The sequence below is a fragment of the Plecotus auritus genome (genome assembly GCF_963455305.1).
Source record: "Plecotus auritus genome assembly, chromosome: 8".
Taxonomy (NCBI): domain Eukaryota; kingdom Metazoa; phylum Chordata; class Mammalia; order Chiroptera; family Vespertilionidae; genus Plecotus; species Plecotus auritus.
In genome coordinates, this window is record NC_137782.1 from 26,584,517 (window position 1) to 26,600,159 (window position 15,643).

Here is a 15,643-nt window from a genome sequence, read left to right on the forward strand (position 1 = left end):
GCCTCAGGCAGAGGCTAAATTAGCACCTCCTTGGAGATCCAAGAGCCAGTGTACCCAGAGGTCAGAGTAGGACCATCCAGATTACAACTCCTCAGGTCCATAAGGGACACACTCAGGGGGCAGACTCAGTGAGCACCAAAGTCCCACTGAAGCAAGTCTTGCCCGATAAGGGTGTCTTCAGCACAGAAGTTCTCCCATCATAGACACAGCTGATCCTCACAGCCAATTGGCCTGGAGGTCAATTCCTCCCAGTGATACCAACAACAATCAAGGCTTAACTACAACAAGACTGTGCACACAGCCCACAAAGGGGTGCACCAAGAGTGTCCACCTCAGGTAACTGGGGAGGCTGAGCCACTGGGCCTTATAGGACACCTAGCACACAAAGCCACTCTATCAACTCAGAGAAGCAGCCAAAATGCGGAGACAAAGAAACAGGTCACAAATGAAAGAAATGGAGGAAAGCAAACTACGGGATATAAAGTTCAAAACCACGGTTATAAAGTTTTTCAAGAATTTTCTAGAAAAGGCCAATAAATTTAGTGAGACCCTCGAGGATATGAAAAAGGACCAACTAGAAATTAAGCATACACTGACTACAATAAAAAATAATATTCAGAGATCCAACAGCAGACTAGAGGATCCCAAGAAACAAGTCAAAGATTTGAAATACAGGTGGCCTCCGCGGCCGCGCCGGAGCTGCCGGCTGCGGCTTGTGGTGACTGGGAGCCCGGTGACAGGGGCTTCCAAGCCCACCTTGCGGGCTGGAGAGTTGAGTGGCTATCCCTTTGGAACAGATAGTCACCATGTTTAGATATTACCAAGCAAATGTGTATGTCCACATTTGAAAATGGCAGAGGGAAATAATAATGAAGAGGTAATTCACTTGAACAACTTTCACTGCCACCAGGGACAAGACTGGATCTATCTCAGAGATGGACCCATCACCATATCTGATGACTCTGATGAAAAAGGAGTTCCAATAACCGTCACCCCAGCTTCTCAGCAACATGATGAAGAGGACCTGGATGATGATGTCATCCTGATAGAAGATGATTCTGAGGATGACTACAATGAATGTCTGGATCTTGGGCCTCCTGGAGTTTCTGAATTAATTAATCCAAGTGGCCAAACAGAAAGAGAACCCAAGCCTGGACCAAGTCATAACCAAGCAACAAATGATATTGTCAACCCGGATCAGGGCCAAAAATCTTCATCTGAAGAAAATGTGGCCTTCTTTTTCCAGATAATGATCTTTTGGACACTCAGAACCAGTTATCTGAAGACTCAGAGACAGACCTTTTATCAAACCTCGGAGACTCAACTGATATGCTAGATGATCAGACCATCGAAGACGACTGTTGGTTAGAAAACCCTCCTTTCTTCCCATCTCTAAACCAACAGCCCCGTGAGAGAGCAAACCAAGTTGTTCCTCAGGCGCTGCAGCCTGAAGCAGAACTGGGCCCATTGTTCTATCAGCATGAGCCCCTAGGGCTGGCTTTTCCAAGGCCGGCTTTTCCAAGATCAGAACCCCCTCACGATGGCATTCCAGGCCCCTCTTCTCCTCAGCCCGCCCATCCTCTAGGAGAGCTTGAAGACCAACAGCTAGCAATAGATGACGAGGGGCCAGGCCCAGCCTTTCCACTACCAGGGTCTCAGGAGCCCAATTTGGAACACCTTTGGGGGCAAGAAGCTAATGAGGTCGAAGTCGTTGCACTACTAGTGAAAGAAGCAGAAGCAAGATTTCCAGATGTAGCAACTGGCTATGTTGAGGAAATAATTCATTTGAAGAATTATTATGATTTGAATGTACTTTGTAATTTTCTACTGGAAAACCCAGATTATCCAAAGAGAGAAGATCGAGTCATTATCAACCCTAGTAGCAGCCTGCTTGCTAGTCAAGATGAGATAAAGTTGCCTAAGGTAGACTTTTTTGACTATTCTAAATTGGCTCCTCTTGACCAGTGCTACTTCATCCAAGCTGCTGACCTCCTGATGGCCGACTTCAAAATGCTCAGCAGCCAGGCCATCAAGTGGGCCCTGCATGAACTCAAAGGACACTATGCAATCACCTGAAAGGCCTTTTCGGATGCTACTAAAAAATGGCAGGAGCTATCACCAGAAACCAGTGGAAAGAAAAAGGAGAAAATAAATGAATCAGTATTCTTACGTAGATTTCAAGTTTGAACAAGGTGACATAAAAATAGAAAAAAGGATGTTCTTTCTGGAAAATAAGCGGCGGCATTGTAGGTTCTATGACCAGAGTGCCCTCCATCCAGCCGTGCAGCAAGAGCAGGAGTTCTATGAGCAGAAAGTCAAAGAGATGGCAGAGCATGAAGATTTTTTGCTTGCTCTGCAGATGAATGAAGAACAGTATCAAAAGGATGGTCAGCTGATTGAGTGCCGCTGCTGCTATGGGGAATTTCCATTTGAGGAGCTGACTCAGTGTGCAGATGCTCACTTGTTCTGCAAAGAGTGTCTCATCAGATATGCCCAGGAGGCAGTCTTTGGATCTGGAAAGTCAGAGCTTAGCTGCATGGAAGGCAACTGCACATGTTCCTTCCCAACCAGCGAACTGGAGAAGGTGCTTCCCTAGACCATCCTGTGTAAATACTAGGAGCGGAAGGCCGAAGAAGAGGTCACTGCGGCCTGCGCTGATGAGCTTGTCAGGTGCCCCTCCTGCAGCTTTCCTGCTCTGCTGGACAGTGACGTGAAGAGGTTCAGCTGTCCCAATCCTCGCTGCCGAAAGGAAACCTGTAGGAAGTGTCAGGGGCTCTGGAAAGAGCACAATGGCCTCACTTGTGAAGAGCTGGCTGAAAAAGATGACATCAAGTACCGAACATCTATTGAAGAGAAAATCAACAGCCCCGTGAGAGAGCAACAGCCCGCTGCTCGCATTAGAAAATACCATAAATGTGGGACGGGCCTCATCAAATCTGAAGCTGCAACTGCATGTCTTGCCGCTGCCGGGCCCAAATGTGCTACCTCTGTCGAGTATCCATCAATGGGTATGACCATTCCTGTCAGCATCCTCGCCCTCCAGGACCCCCCTGCCAGGAGTGCTCGAGATGTTCTCTCTGGACCAACCCCACTGAAGATGATGAGAAGCTGATTGAGGAAATCCAGAAGGAAGCCGAAGAGGAACAGAAAAGAAAGAATGGAGAGAACACCTTCAAACGCATCGGGCCTCCCTTGGAGAAGCCTCCAGAGAAAGTCCAGAGGATGGAAGCCCTGCCGAGACCCGTCCCGCAGAACCTGCACCAGCCGCAGATCCCCGCCTACGCCTTCGTGCACCTTCCCTTCCCCCTGCCGCCTGTCCGGCCCGTGTTCAACAACTTCCCCCTCAACATGGGTCCCATCTCGGCACCGTATGTGCCTCCTCTGGCCAACGTGTGCGTCAACTATGAGTTTGCCCCTGTCCACCTGCCCCTGGAGCACAACCTGCCCATGCACTTTGGCCCCCAGCTGCGCCATCGCTTCTGACACCCGAACCCTGCCCCTCTGGAGCCCCACTGATCAGCACGGGCAGGTGGGGCTTGGCTAGATCCCCATCTACCCCTCGGCCAGTGGCTCTGCTGTGCTCTCTAGGTAGGAATGATGGGCTTGGCTCCTAAAAGAATAGGCTGGTCTTCCCTCCCCTTCTTAGCAGGGCCACTTGCCCTGGAGAAGTGGCTGGCAGGCTAGTTCTTGCTGACCAGAGATCAGGGGGCAGCCACACCCCCTTCCGAAGAGTTCTGCCATCCTCGAAGCCAGTGCAGTGGCCCCAGGCACAGGCAGTCACCTCTGCTCTGTCACCCCCTCCCTGCAGAGAGAGACCAGGGGACAGTTTGCCTCCATCCCCTCGCCACTAGGCAACAGGCGACTCAGTGAGAAACCACACAGGCCTTCCTCACCACAGCCCTCAGGTTCCTAATAAAGCTGAAGCAACAAGTAAAAAAAAAAAAAAAAAAAAAAAAAAAAAAAAAAAAAAAAATTTGAAATACAAAGAAGCAAAAAACACCCAACCAGAAAAGCAAAAAGCAAAAAGAATCCAAAAATATGAAGATAGTGTAAGGAGCCTCTGGGACAACCTCAAGCGTACCAACATTCGAATTATGGGGGTGCCAGAAGAAAAGAAAGAGCAAGATACTGAAAACCTATTTGAAGAAATAATGACTGAAAACTTCCCCCACCTGGTGAAAGAAATAGACTTACAGGTCCAGGAAGCGCACAGAACCCCAAACAAAAGGAATCCAAACAGGACCACACCAAGACACATCATAATTAAAATGCCAAGAGCAAAAGACAAAGAGATAATATTAAAAGCAGCAAGAGAAAAACAGTTAGTTACCTACAAGGGAGCACCCATACGATTGTCAGCTGATTTCTCAAAAGAAACTATGCAGGCCAGATGGGAGTGGCAAGAAATATTCAAAGTGATGAATAGCAAGAACCTACAACCAAGATTACTCTACCCAGCAAAGCTGTCATTCAGCATTGAAGGTCAAATAAAGAGCTTCACAGATAAGAAAAAGCTAAAGGAGTTAATCACCGTTAAACTAGTACTATATGAAATGCTGAAAGGTATTATTTAAGAAGAGGAAGAAGAAGAAAAAGGTAAAGATAAAAATTATGAACAACAAATACATATCTATCAACAAGTGAATCTAAAAATCAAGTGAATAAAAAACCTGATGAACAGAATAAACTGGTGAATATAATAGAATCAGGGGCATAGAAGGGGAGTGGACTGACAATTCTCAGGGGGAAAGGGGTGTGGGGGTGCGGGAAGAGATTGGACAAAAATCGTACACCTATGGATGAGGACAGTGGTGGGGGGGTAAGGGCAGAGGGTGGAGGGGACCTATGGGGGGAAAAAAGAGGAACAATAGTAATAATCTGAACAATAAAGATTTATTTTTAAAAAAGAAAAAAAAGCAATAATATCTATATTAATAGCCTAGGAAGGGGGAAAACAGATGTAAAAAAATTTCTAATAAAAATAGTAGCAACCAAATTCTTTCATTCCAGAATGTCTGAAAAGAAGAAATTCTATGAAGCATGGGGTCAGGGCACATATAAGAATCATGTACAACTTAGTGAAACAACAAACTGATATTTCTCTCTCTCTCTCTCTCTCTCTCTCTCTCTCACTCTCTCTAAAATGCAATAAATAAATTTGTAAAAAAGAAAATATTTTTTACTTACTATCTAGGCTTGAGGTTCCAGGCACTTCAGTCCACAACGTGAGCAGCACTTCTCTCCCAACTGGCAATCCTCATCTCTCTGGCACTTCGGTTTATCAATCTTTAGACATTCTGGGGGTTTTTGTGGGCAGGAACCTGTTTTGACTTTATGGGATACAACAAAATACTTAACCTTTAAATACTTCATCATAAAAAAATAAAAATATCACAGCTTTTTTAAAAATGTAAATGGAAATTTTTTAAATCTTTTTTTAATTTTTATTTTTTTATTGATTAAGGTATTACATATGTGTCCTTTTTCCCCCATTACTCCCCCCCCATCCCACTTCCTCACCCCCCTGGTGTCTCTGTCCATTGGTTATGCTTATATGCATGCATACAAGTCCTTTGGTTGATCTCTCTCCCTTACCCCCACCCTCCCCTACCTTCCCTCTGAGGTTTGAGCATCTGATCGATGCTTCTCTGTCTCTGGATCTGTTTTTGTTCATCAGTTTATGTTGTTCATTATAATCCACAAATGAGTGAGATCATGTGAAAAATATCACAGCTTTTATCTCTATTATTATAATATCAGCATGTAACTATAATATCTCACATTATCCTGGATTAACCATAATTATTGTGCTAATAATTATAAAATTGAAAAATCATTAAAAAAATAAATACTTGATCATATTTTGAGACAAATTTGGGGTATTTTGGGAACCCTAAACAGGATTTTCTTCTGATTAAGCCTCTTATCTTTCCCCCTAGCGTAACAATAGAGTGAAGGATAAATGAGTTTTCATGGGGAAAACAGGGAGTGATAACAGACATGATTGACTTTGAAGAATAGCATAGTAGTCTCCTGAGATCAGGAGGGCAACATGAGAGCATTGTTTGGGCATTAAAGGGGGAAAGGTTCTCAAGAAAATTCTAAGGTTAACCTAAGACACAGCATGGCATCCTCAGCTCGTATACTTTGGGAGACATACCCAGTCCTCACCTATCCAGGCGATGGAACAAACAAAGCCACACATGGATTCACAACATTTTTCATTATCAGCGCAATCATTGTCACTCTTACATGAAGCTGAACATTGCATACGGTCCTTGGAAGGGAAGAGTGGGCACTGTCCTGTCTTGACTAAAACAAGAGCAGATATGAGCTCCTTAAAACCCCACCCCATTGCCCCACCCTCAAGCAACTTCTCTTCAGAACTAGTATCTCTGTGACTTGGTTCATTCTGCCTACGTCTAATGGGCTGTGGAGGAATGAAATGCCTCACACTTTATGGGATGCAATAGAAAAAGAGTTAGGATTGGTGTTTGAAGCCCCAAGGTAAAACCCCAGTCCTGCCACTTAATGAGTGACTTCAGTTTCTCCTATACCAGTAAAATAGAAGTAGTTATGTGAGATCTACACAAATCAGTGTAAGCCATTTTCGGGGATTTGGTTTTACTTTGAATGAGGAGTGACAGGATCTGACTCCCATTTTGAAAGGATCGTTGTGGCTATTGTGTTGATAATGGATTGTAAAAGGGGGAGGGATAGAAGCATGGAGACCTGTGAGTAGGCTGAAGCCATCTCCAGGTGAGAAGATGACACCTCCTACCAGGGTAACAGCTGTGGAGGTAGGAACCTGTTTTGACTTTATGGGATACAACAAAATACTTAACCTTTAAATACTTCTTCAGCAGTCAGATCCTGCATCTATTTCCCTAACTCAATGGATGTTGATTGAGAGAGAAAGATATCATGGGTGATTTAGGAGTTTGGTGGTGGTGTTTTGTTTTGTTTTGTTTTGTTTTGTTTTGTTTTTTACAACTAAGATGGGGAGATCTATGGATATAGCAGGTTTGAGATGGGGGAGTTAAGGTATTCCATTTTAGACAAGTTGAATATGAGGCATTTGTGAGATCTAGATAACCTCAAAGTCTGAGCCAGTAGCAGCATGGGTTTTCTGTTTCTAGTTAGACCAGGCCCACAGATTGTCAAGGATATGAGTCTTACCAGTTAAAGAGCAAGCCTTCATGCAGTCTTCCTTGCTGAGGAAGTTGTTGGCATTCCCGTCACAGCCTCCATACTTAAAAGGTTTGCATAAAAAATGTTTTAAATCATAATACCAGCGCCTATCAAAATGCTTACAGTTTCCTGGATCTAGTGATAGCATGCAGGGTTCTGAGGGCAAGAAGCAAAGAGGGAAGAACATGAAAGGTAGCAAACGAGGGAAGGGGTCTGGCCTTCAGCATTTTTATAGTTCATGGTGTTACCATTCAAGTCATAGAAAGAGCCATGGTCAACAAAAGTTCTAGTCTTCGCTCTACTACAAATGCTCTGTAGTGAATAGCATCTCTGAGCATCATTTCTACCTTGCAAAGGATATCATGAAGAGTACACGGGAATGCTTTGGAGCTGATCTTTCCACTTCTCTGAGCTTTGGGAGGGCAAGACTCATTCAGCAACTATATCCAAAATACCCAAGACAGTGCCTGACACATAGGAGCATTAAAATACTGAGGAAGGAAAAAAAGCACCCCCTCATGACTGAAAACTTACCTGATGCTCACAGCTAAGTCATGTTGTTTCTCTGTAGGACAATAAACAATCTCACAGAACATCCACATCAATCAAGGTTTCTTTGAGACCAGTGTAAATTGAACCAAAAAATAAAAATCACTGTGAAACCCACAAAATAACAAGCACCTTTGAGTGATATATGCTTCTCTACTGACTACACTCTATCCTCATTCTAGCCTGTCCTCTCTGTAGGTAAATTTCACTGAGAATTGCCCCGCTTTCTAATAGCATCCAATCTAGAGCCAACCCCCACTGCCTTAGACTATCCCTGAAATCACCCTAACAAAGCCTCAATCCTATAGTAGGTTCTTTCTAAGAGCTTCTTAGTGAGATGCCTCAGTTGTCTATGGTGAACATTCTTCCTGACTGCAATGAGTAATAAACCCAACTTGTTCAATTACAGGTGTGTTCCTGGTGGACTTTGGCCAAGAGACATTGACAATAGATATTTGTTGAGTGGATTTATATAAAATGCAGAATTCCCTATTATTAGATGCTCAATAGCTTGAGTTACCAGAAAACTTCCTTGGAGGCCAAAGAGTCCAACAACACCACCAACTTCTAAGCTGACTGAGGTTTATATTTGGGACTGTGCAAATAATAGTCTCTTGACACACAGTGAGCATGCACTTGAAAGTTGGGAGTCTAATTAGAGAAGACGCAAAACAAGAACCCTGGCCTCTTTATCCTGCCATCCTAGGGAATGTTCAGCCAGTTCTGGACCAGTAAGAAGTAAAGTGCCTCAGATGGCACCTCTGCCTTCAGCCGAGAAGCCACTACCTTCATATGGATCCGTGCACCTCTTCTCACAGGCAAATAGGCAGCACTTCAAGTGTTCATCACAGCCATAATCCTCTTCACACAAGTTTCGAACTTTATTATGACACTTGAGTCTCTCTTTGGGGCACATTCCTGGTTTCTCTGCAAGAAAGGTATATCTGAATTCACAAACAACCCTTGAGAGTTTCAGCTCTTCTGCCATGGCAAAGGTGAATAGTGAAACTCTCTCAGTCCTGTCCTCTGCCTTTAATCTTCAGTTTGTTTTTTTTTAAATATATTTTATTGCTTTTTTACAGAGAGGAAGTGCCGAGAACCAACTCCAGCATGTAATAATTACAAGAGTTTTACCAAAAGGTTGGTGAAGCTTGGGAGGCTCAACAAGGGTGAGCCACATATGTAGTTTACCTGTTGGAAACAGCTACAAAGCATTTCCCCCAAACCTGAATAGGATGATTGTTAACTGCCAGACAGCTCAGGGCATTTTATTGCCTCCTGTTGGCCAAACACCTGAACAGCTGTAGGCTATTCCCCAAACTGACAATGTTTCTGTATACCCTTTGATACCGTACCCTTTGAAGTGTATATTTCCACCTTGCCTTGGGACAAATTGTACTAATAAAAGCAGGTTCCTTGGTCAAGGTGAGAGCCTTCTAGCTCCTTCAGCTGGAAGCTCCTCTGACCCACAATGCCTTTCAAAAATATATTTCGTCCTTGGACTCCTTCTTAATCATCTACGCACAGCCCCTTTCTCCAGAATGCTGAACCCTTTGTAAGGCTGGGAAAAAGAATCCCAGCAAGGAAGGGAGAGGGATAGAGAGTTAGAAACATCGATGAGAGAGAAACATCCATCAGCTGCCTCCTGCACACCTCCTACTGGGGATGTGCCCGAAACCAAGGTACATGCCCTTGACCGCAATCGAACCTGGGACCTTTCAGTCCATAAGCCGACACTCTATCCACGGAGCCAAACCAGTTAGGGCTTTAATCTTCAGTTCTTGCTGAGTGTATTTAGGGACTGGGTCTGCCTTTCACCACTCTCAGCCCATTTAGATAGATCTGAATTAGAAATGTGTGCCCATGTAGAACTAAAGGGGAAGCTTCTTGGATTCCAGGGCAGAGGGTTAAATGGGAACCAAGATCTTTGCCTTAAATTCAGGTGTTCTCTCCTCTCAAAACTTAATATTTTAATTTCCTGTCTCTAGTATCTTAGTTGACAAGGGGAATTAATTAGTAGGGAGTAGTAGAAATATGGAAATAGGAGTCAGGAGGCCTGATTTTAGCCCCTAACTCCCTGTAAGTTCAAGACCAACCTGAGTTCCACTATATGATTCACAGTTTCCTGTAAAGGGGAAGGAAATGTTGGAGTGGAAGAAGCACTATAAGCAAGATAGATCTGGCTTGGGAGTTTGACTCAACACAACCAACAAAATAATCTTGGAGAAAATGTCTTCCTTTGTCTGTGTTATAATGTCCCCATCTGTAAAATGAGAATTACAATATCTACCTTATAGGCTGCTAAAAAAAATGAAGTGGGATGATGCCTATAATGTACTTATCACATTGCCTGGCACATAGTAAGCGCTTGGCACATATGGGTTTACTTCCTTTCTATTAGGGCTAGATATGGCTTCCTTATTTCAGCTCTTGTATGAGGCAGAATTCCAAAGTTGCACCCACAAGATTCCAATCCTCTAGTTATTGGATCAAACACCCATTTAGACACTGCTGTGAAGGGATTTTGTAAAGGGAATTAAAGTCTCAAGTCAGTTGACCTTAAGATTATTTAAGTGGGCCTGATTCAACTTATTGAGTCCTTAAAAATAAGAGGTGGGTTTTTTCCCATAATTAGTAGAGAAAAAGAGGCCAGAACGATTCAAACTATAACACAAATCCATTATGCTATTCATAGCTTTGAAGCTGGAGGAGGCTAAGTGCCAAGGAATGAGGGTGGACTCTAGAAGACGACAGCCAGTAAGAAAACCTCAGTTCTGCAATTGCAAGAAAATGATTCTGCTAACATCCAGCGAGCTTGGGAGAGTCCCAGAAGACAACAGCAGCCTTGGCTGACACCTTGATTTCAGCCTGGTCAGAACCTGAGCAGAGGATCCTCGTTCCTCCTACAGGTAATTGGTTACGCAGCAACAATGCTTAATTTTGCTTCGTGCTCAACACTTCTCCAGTGGAACCTGACCAGAGAGGCATGATCCTTTTAAACAATACTGAGTCTTGGAACTATAGACGTTTAGAATTACAAACACCATAATAATCATTAGCATCAACCTTCTAATTTTATAGGCTTAAAAACAATAAGGTCAGAGTAGATAACAGTGAATTAGAGGGAGGTCTGGGACTTCTAATCCATGGCTCACTGCAGAGGGTCCCACATCTCCCCTGAGGACTGGCCACTGAGACTTATAATATTTTCCAACTATATTTCTTACCCCTCATCCCACCCTTAATATTCCTCCAAGGATAGCCTGAAGCTAAGAAGAGCATATGGTTCCCAACCTGCAGTGTACATCAAACTCATCTGTGCGTCATTTAGCAAATATAGACCATGAACTGAATCAGAATGTCTAGAAAGTGAGGCCCAGTGACTCAGATTTTTTCAAGTTCCTATGTGATCCTGAAGCAGCCAGCTGGGCACCATGATGTAGGCTACTAATTGGGAACCAGTGCTCTAGGTTTGGGCACAGAGCTAAGCAAATCACACAGAACACCTCCAAAGAGGTAAAGATGCATAAAAACCTTGGGATTATGAAGACAAACTTCCCCTCTCAATACTGCTGACTCCAGACAGTTCTTCCTGCTCCCTGTTTTGGGGGCCATTTAAACCTTTGTTGGGGTTTCAGTCATGGTAGCCTCTTACCCCACTTGCAGCTTGAACTCTCACTTAGAATCCTCCTTCCTCCCTGTCAGCCCTTCTCAGCCACTTACCTTGTGTGTACAGTTTCCTTTGTGATACACCCCCCAGGGGTTCCTCTGCTGTTACTGGGAATGGTCCCCAAAGTTCTGGTCTCAGCCCTCTCCTGTCATTACTTGACATGTACTTCCCAGATGACCACATCCATTCCCGTGACAATCCCAACTGTGATACCCTTATCTCCCCCATCCTCTCCTCTCTTCCAGGCTAAGACACTTATATCCAACTGCCTGGGACAATGGCCTTTGAGCATCTCATAAGCACCTCTGTTGCAAGATGTTTAAAAACAGCCAGTGTCTCCCGGTGCCAAAACAGTACCTCTGTCTGTTCCCATTTTGACATTTGGCAGCAATAGTCCCCATGAAATAAGCTCCTCCCTTTCCATCAGCCTAGCATCCTATCAGTCATGGACTTGGGTCGATTCAGTCTCCTAACTCTCCAACCCCCTCTCTCCTCCCTCTTTACTATGACTTCTTCTGATTTTTCTTAACTATTCCAACAGCCTCCTCACTGATCCTCTGCCCTCAGGCTCCTGTCTAGTGACTGATTAATTTTTTTAAATTAAACTTGGAAAAAACACATATCAGGAAAAGTTAGGGAAATAATTTTCAGGGAGCAGGTGAGGGAAGGATCTGAAGGGCCCAGAGTGGGTGAGTAGGGCTTGTTCTCTGAAACCACAGTGGAAGTGGCTTCATCCAACACAAGTTCTTGCCTCACGTCTAACCCTCAGTCCCTAAGACTGCCTGCTAAGGATGAGCGACTACAACTTTTCTGAACCCACGTCTGACTCTTTGGCGTGGCGCCGCAAATGTCAACTCCAACGAGAAGGAGAGAAGCAGCAGGAGAGCTCTGATCCTCCTGGAGACTGTGGCGGTGTGGCGAGGAAGGGGCCTGTGTGGGATGAGAAGAGGGGCAGGGGTTAGGCACAAGCCAGAGAGAGACACAAAGCACATGCGGATGAACCTTAGGAATAATCCACCAATTCCCTTAGTTTACAGATTAAAAAACCAAGAATCATAATGGAGAAGGGGCTTGTCTCTGGCCACATGGCAAGTAGGACAGGACCTTCAGTCCCAGGACCCTCCCCATGGTCCCACACTCTTCCATGGTACTGTACGTGATCTACCCAGACACTCGCCCATTGTCTCGCTCTGGGTGAGAGGTCACATGTGAATGATCACAGCGATTCATCTGGAGCAGTTGCAAAGGTAGTTTGCCCACAGTCACTCCTGGGGCAATCCCAGGCACTAGGGAGCATTTTTCTTTGTACCACTCATGACAAGAAACTGAGGTTTTCAGGAGAGCCTGGGCATATGGCACTCAGTCTTAGGAGGAAAAATGATCCCAGATGACCCAGGGGTAACAAAAGGATCTCTTTTATTTCTTTTGGTGTTATCCAAATCTGGGAACTTGTGATCCAGACAACCACATAAACAGATGATCTTCCCCCACTCACTCACATCTCCGTTTTCTAGGTCTCTTCCTGGCCCTTAGTATTTTTAAAATTTTATGATGGGAAGAACTGCTAATGCCTTACTGTATTAACTCTCCTGGAGTAAATGCATTTCAAAAAAACAGCAGGAGAGAGACAAAGGGAGGGAGGAAGAAGGAAGGAAAGGGGGAGCGAGAGCAAGAGAGAGAGACAGAGAGAAGAGACGAGAATGAATATGTCTTTATGCCATATATGCATCTGTATTATTGGTAGAACTTCAGACACTAAGAGAGGGATAGAATCTTTGCCAGATATCCTAAGTGGCTGCCTAAGAATCAAGACCTGTGACAATGTTTTTGTTGTTATTTTTTAGAATTAGAATCTAGTACCCTTCCCAAAATTTTACAACAGTGCTTGGACTGCTCAGTAATGGGAATATGGCCCAAGACACAGTTGGTCCTGGCTTGGTCATTTATAGCTGTAGCTGTATCTTGGGTCCTCAGTTTCCTCATCTAGAAAATGGAAGTAATACCACCTGCCTAGCAGCTTTGTTGTCGATGTGAGGAGTGGGTGAGATAGTGTGAAGAATATTCACGTAGGGGTGTGAAATGCTCAAAACTTAGTGTTTGGACTTGGACCTGGGTTCACATCCTGAATCCCCCTCTTACCAGCTATGTGGTCTCAGCTCAGTCACTTATCCTCGCTGAGCCTCTCATTTTTCACAAAGGGAATAGTAATAATACCCTACTTCATAAACATGAGAATTAATTGAACTATTGTGTAAAGCATGGTGTGACTCAGTGGTCTCAGTTCGATTCCTGGTCAGAGCACATGCCCAGGGTTCAGGGGGCAGTCAATCCGTGATTCTCTCTCATCACTGATGTCTCTCTCTCTCTCTCCCTCTCCCTTCCTCTCACTGAAATCAATAAAAATATTTAAAAAAAAAGAAAATCACTTGTGATTTGTGATCAGTATTCTATTAGGAAACAAATTAATTTTTAAGTATAAGGTTTTCCATTGTATGCCTTTATAAAAATTAAAAGAGGTATTAATCAAATTGATTAATATTTAAATTAGATATTTAAAATATTTTTATTATTTGGCAACTTACTAGAAGTTAAAAGAACCAAGAGACATACAAATAATGAAATTTTATTCCCATGCACTTACATATCATTGAGATATGCATTCATTACCTATAGAATTTTGTTTATCAATAAAATTTTGTGTATTTATTAATAGTTTCAATGTATTTATTTATATATTCATTATTATTATGGTATTTAAATAACAAATGGAACAAAAAATGAAACCATAAGAAAAAAAATTTATTCCTAGAGTCTTTTGGTCCCAGTAGATGTAAACATTACAGTGTAACATATATGCATGTTTTTGTTGCATAAAAGTATGAAAAGTCATGAATAAAAAAGTTTTGAGTATAAGATTATGTTCCATTAGATGAAAGGTCTAAGCAAGAGGAATGGAAATCAGAGTTCAAGAAGAAGAAAAAGTGTTTTAAAATTTCCAACTATTAAGGTGGTTTTTATCTATATGTATATACTTTTTATCAGTACAGTGGTCTTTATTTTGGCACTCATCATGCCATGAATTCATAGGGAGTGGGCTCCAGCCACTCAGGCTCCTTCCCATTGGTTCTCACAAATTGTGCTTGTCTGAGTGGAGCCAGCTGGTGCTCCAGCTGAACGTAGGTATCTTTCTCTTTGGCTTCCTTTTTTTTTTTCCTGATAATTTTTCTTCACACTCTACCTTTCCCCATGTGGCAGAGGTTGCTCTTTGCAATAAATCAAGGAGCATTTTGCAACTGACAGATCTACAGATGTCCAGGAGCTGGGGAACAGTGTGAATGTCCAGGTTAACAACCTTTGAAAACTACAGGTAAGGCCCCATCATGATCCCCTATTGCTCCCCCACTGGGAACAAACCCTGCCTCAAAGTCCTGTTTTGTTTCCATGCATGAAAGCTCTTTGTTCACATCTTCCTCATCCCAATAGCTGCATGGCTACTCAACCACGAATGTGCCTTTAGCCTCAGCCACTAGGCAGGAGACCTTGAGGAGGATAATTAGCTCTGTATGTCTCTTTACTAAACCTTGCCTTAAACGCAGAGTAAGTAGCTGCCTCCCCCAAAGACATAACCTTCTAAATAACGCCTACTTAGTGATCTACATTCTGATGCTGAGGAAGGGCAGTCTCTAAGTGGTGTATCTCCATTGTGTGTTGTTTAAATGTCTTAAATCTTTCTAATTTTTGTTCTCTTTGACTAATCAATAACTGAAAAAAGTGTATTGAGAGCTCTTCACACAGCCATGGATCTTTCCGTTTATGCCTGTAATTCCATTGATGTTTGCTTATTATATCCTGATTCTATTGATTTAGGTAAATATGAATGAATTCCTGGTGGGTTGAATTTTTTTTTATCAGAATATAGTGATCAAATATACCAAGCACTGGGACAGCTGATAACGAAGGAAGGTGGAGCTATCCTCTTATAGGAGACACTGCTCTGTAAGATTGGAAAAAGCACAGAATTGAGGCTTTTTCTCTAGGAAGGAAGGGAGGAAGTGAAAGGGGTCTAGTCCCCAGCTTTATCATGTACTCCCTGCAGAGTTGGTCTCTATCTTGCTTTAGATCAAGTACTACTGACCAGTAAAGGTCTCTCTCAGTTAAAACCAGTTCATAAAGGCTGGGAGAGGCAGCCACTTCTTCAAATGTGCCGACAAGAAAATAAACTTACAGGAACAT

The 15,643-nt window shown here is 43.3% G+C and overlaps 1 protein-coding gene and 1 pseudogene across 2 annotated transcripts; one reads left to right on the forward strand and one right to left on the reverse strand.

Moving 5' to 3' along the window:
• Positions 1-850: 850 nt before the first annotated feature.
• Positions 851-3,483, forward strand: LOC308256317 (E3 ubiquitin-protein ligase RNF216-like; annotated as a pseudogene). The gene has a single exon. The product of its transcript is annotated as an E3 ubiquitin-protein ligase RNF216-like (transcript).
• A 1,707-nt stretch (positions 3,484-5,190) lies between these two features.
• LOC308255909 (WAP four-disulfide core domain protein 8-like) lies at positions 5,191-7,201 on the reverse strand (the record flags this gene model as incomplete). The annotated part of the gene is made up of 3 exons (XM_080683778.1): positions 5,191-5,330; positions 6,172-6,312; positions 7,180-7,201. The coding sequence occupies 3 exons, from the start codon at positions 7,199-7,201 to the stop codon at positions 5,191-5,193; spliced, it is 303 nt and encodes a 100-aa protein (XP_080539904.1).
• Positions 7,202-15,643: the final 8,442 nt, after the last annotated feature.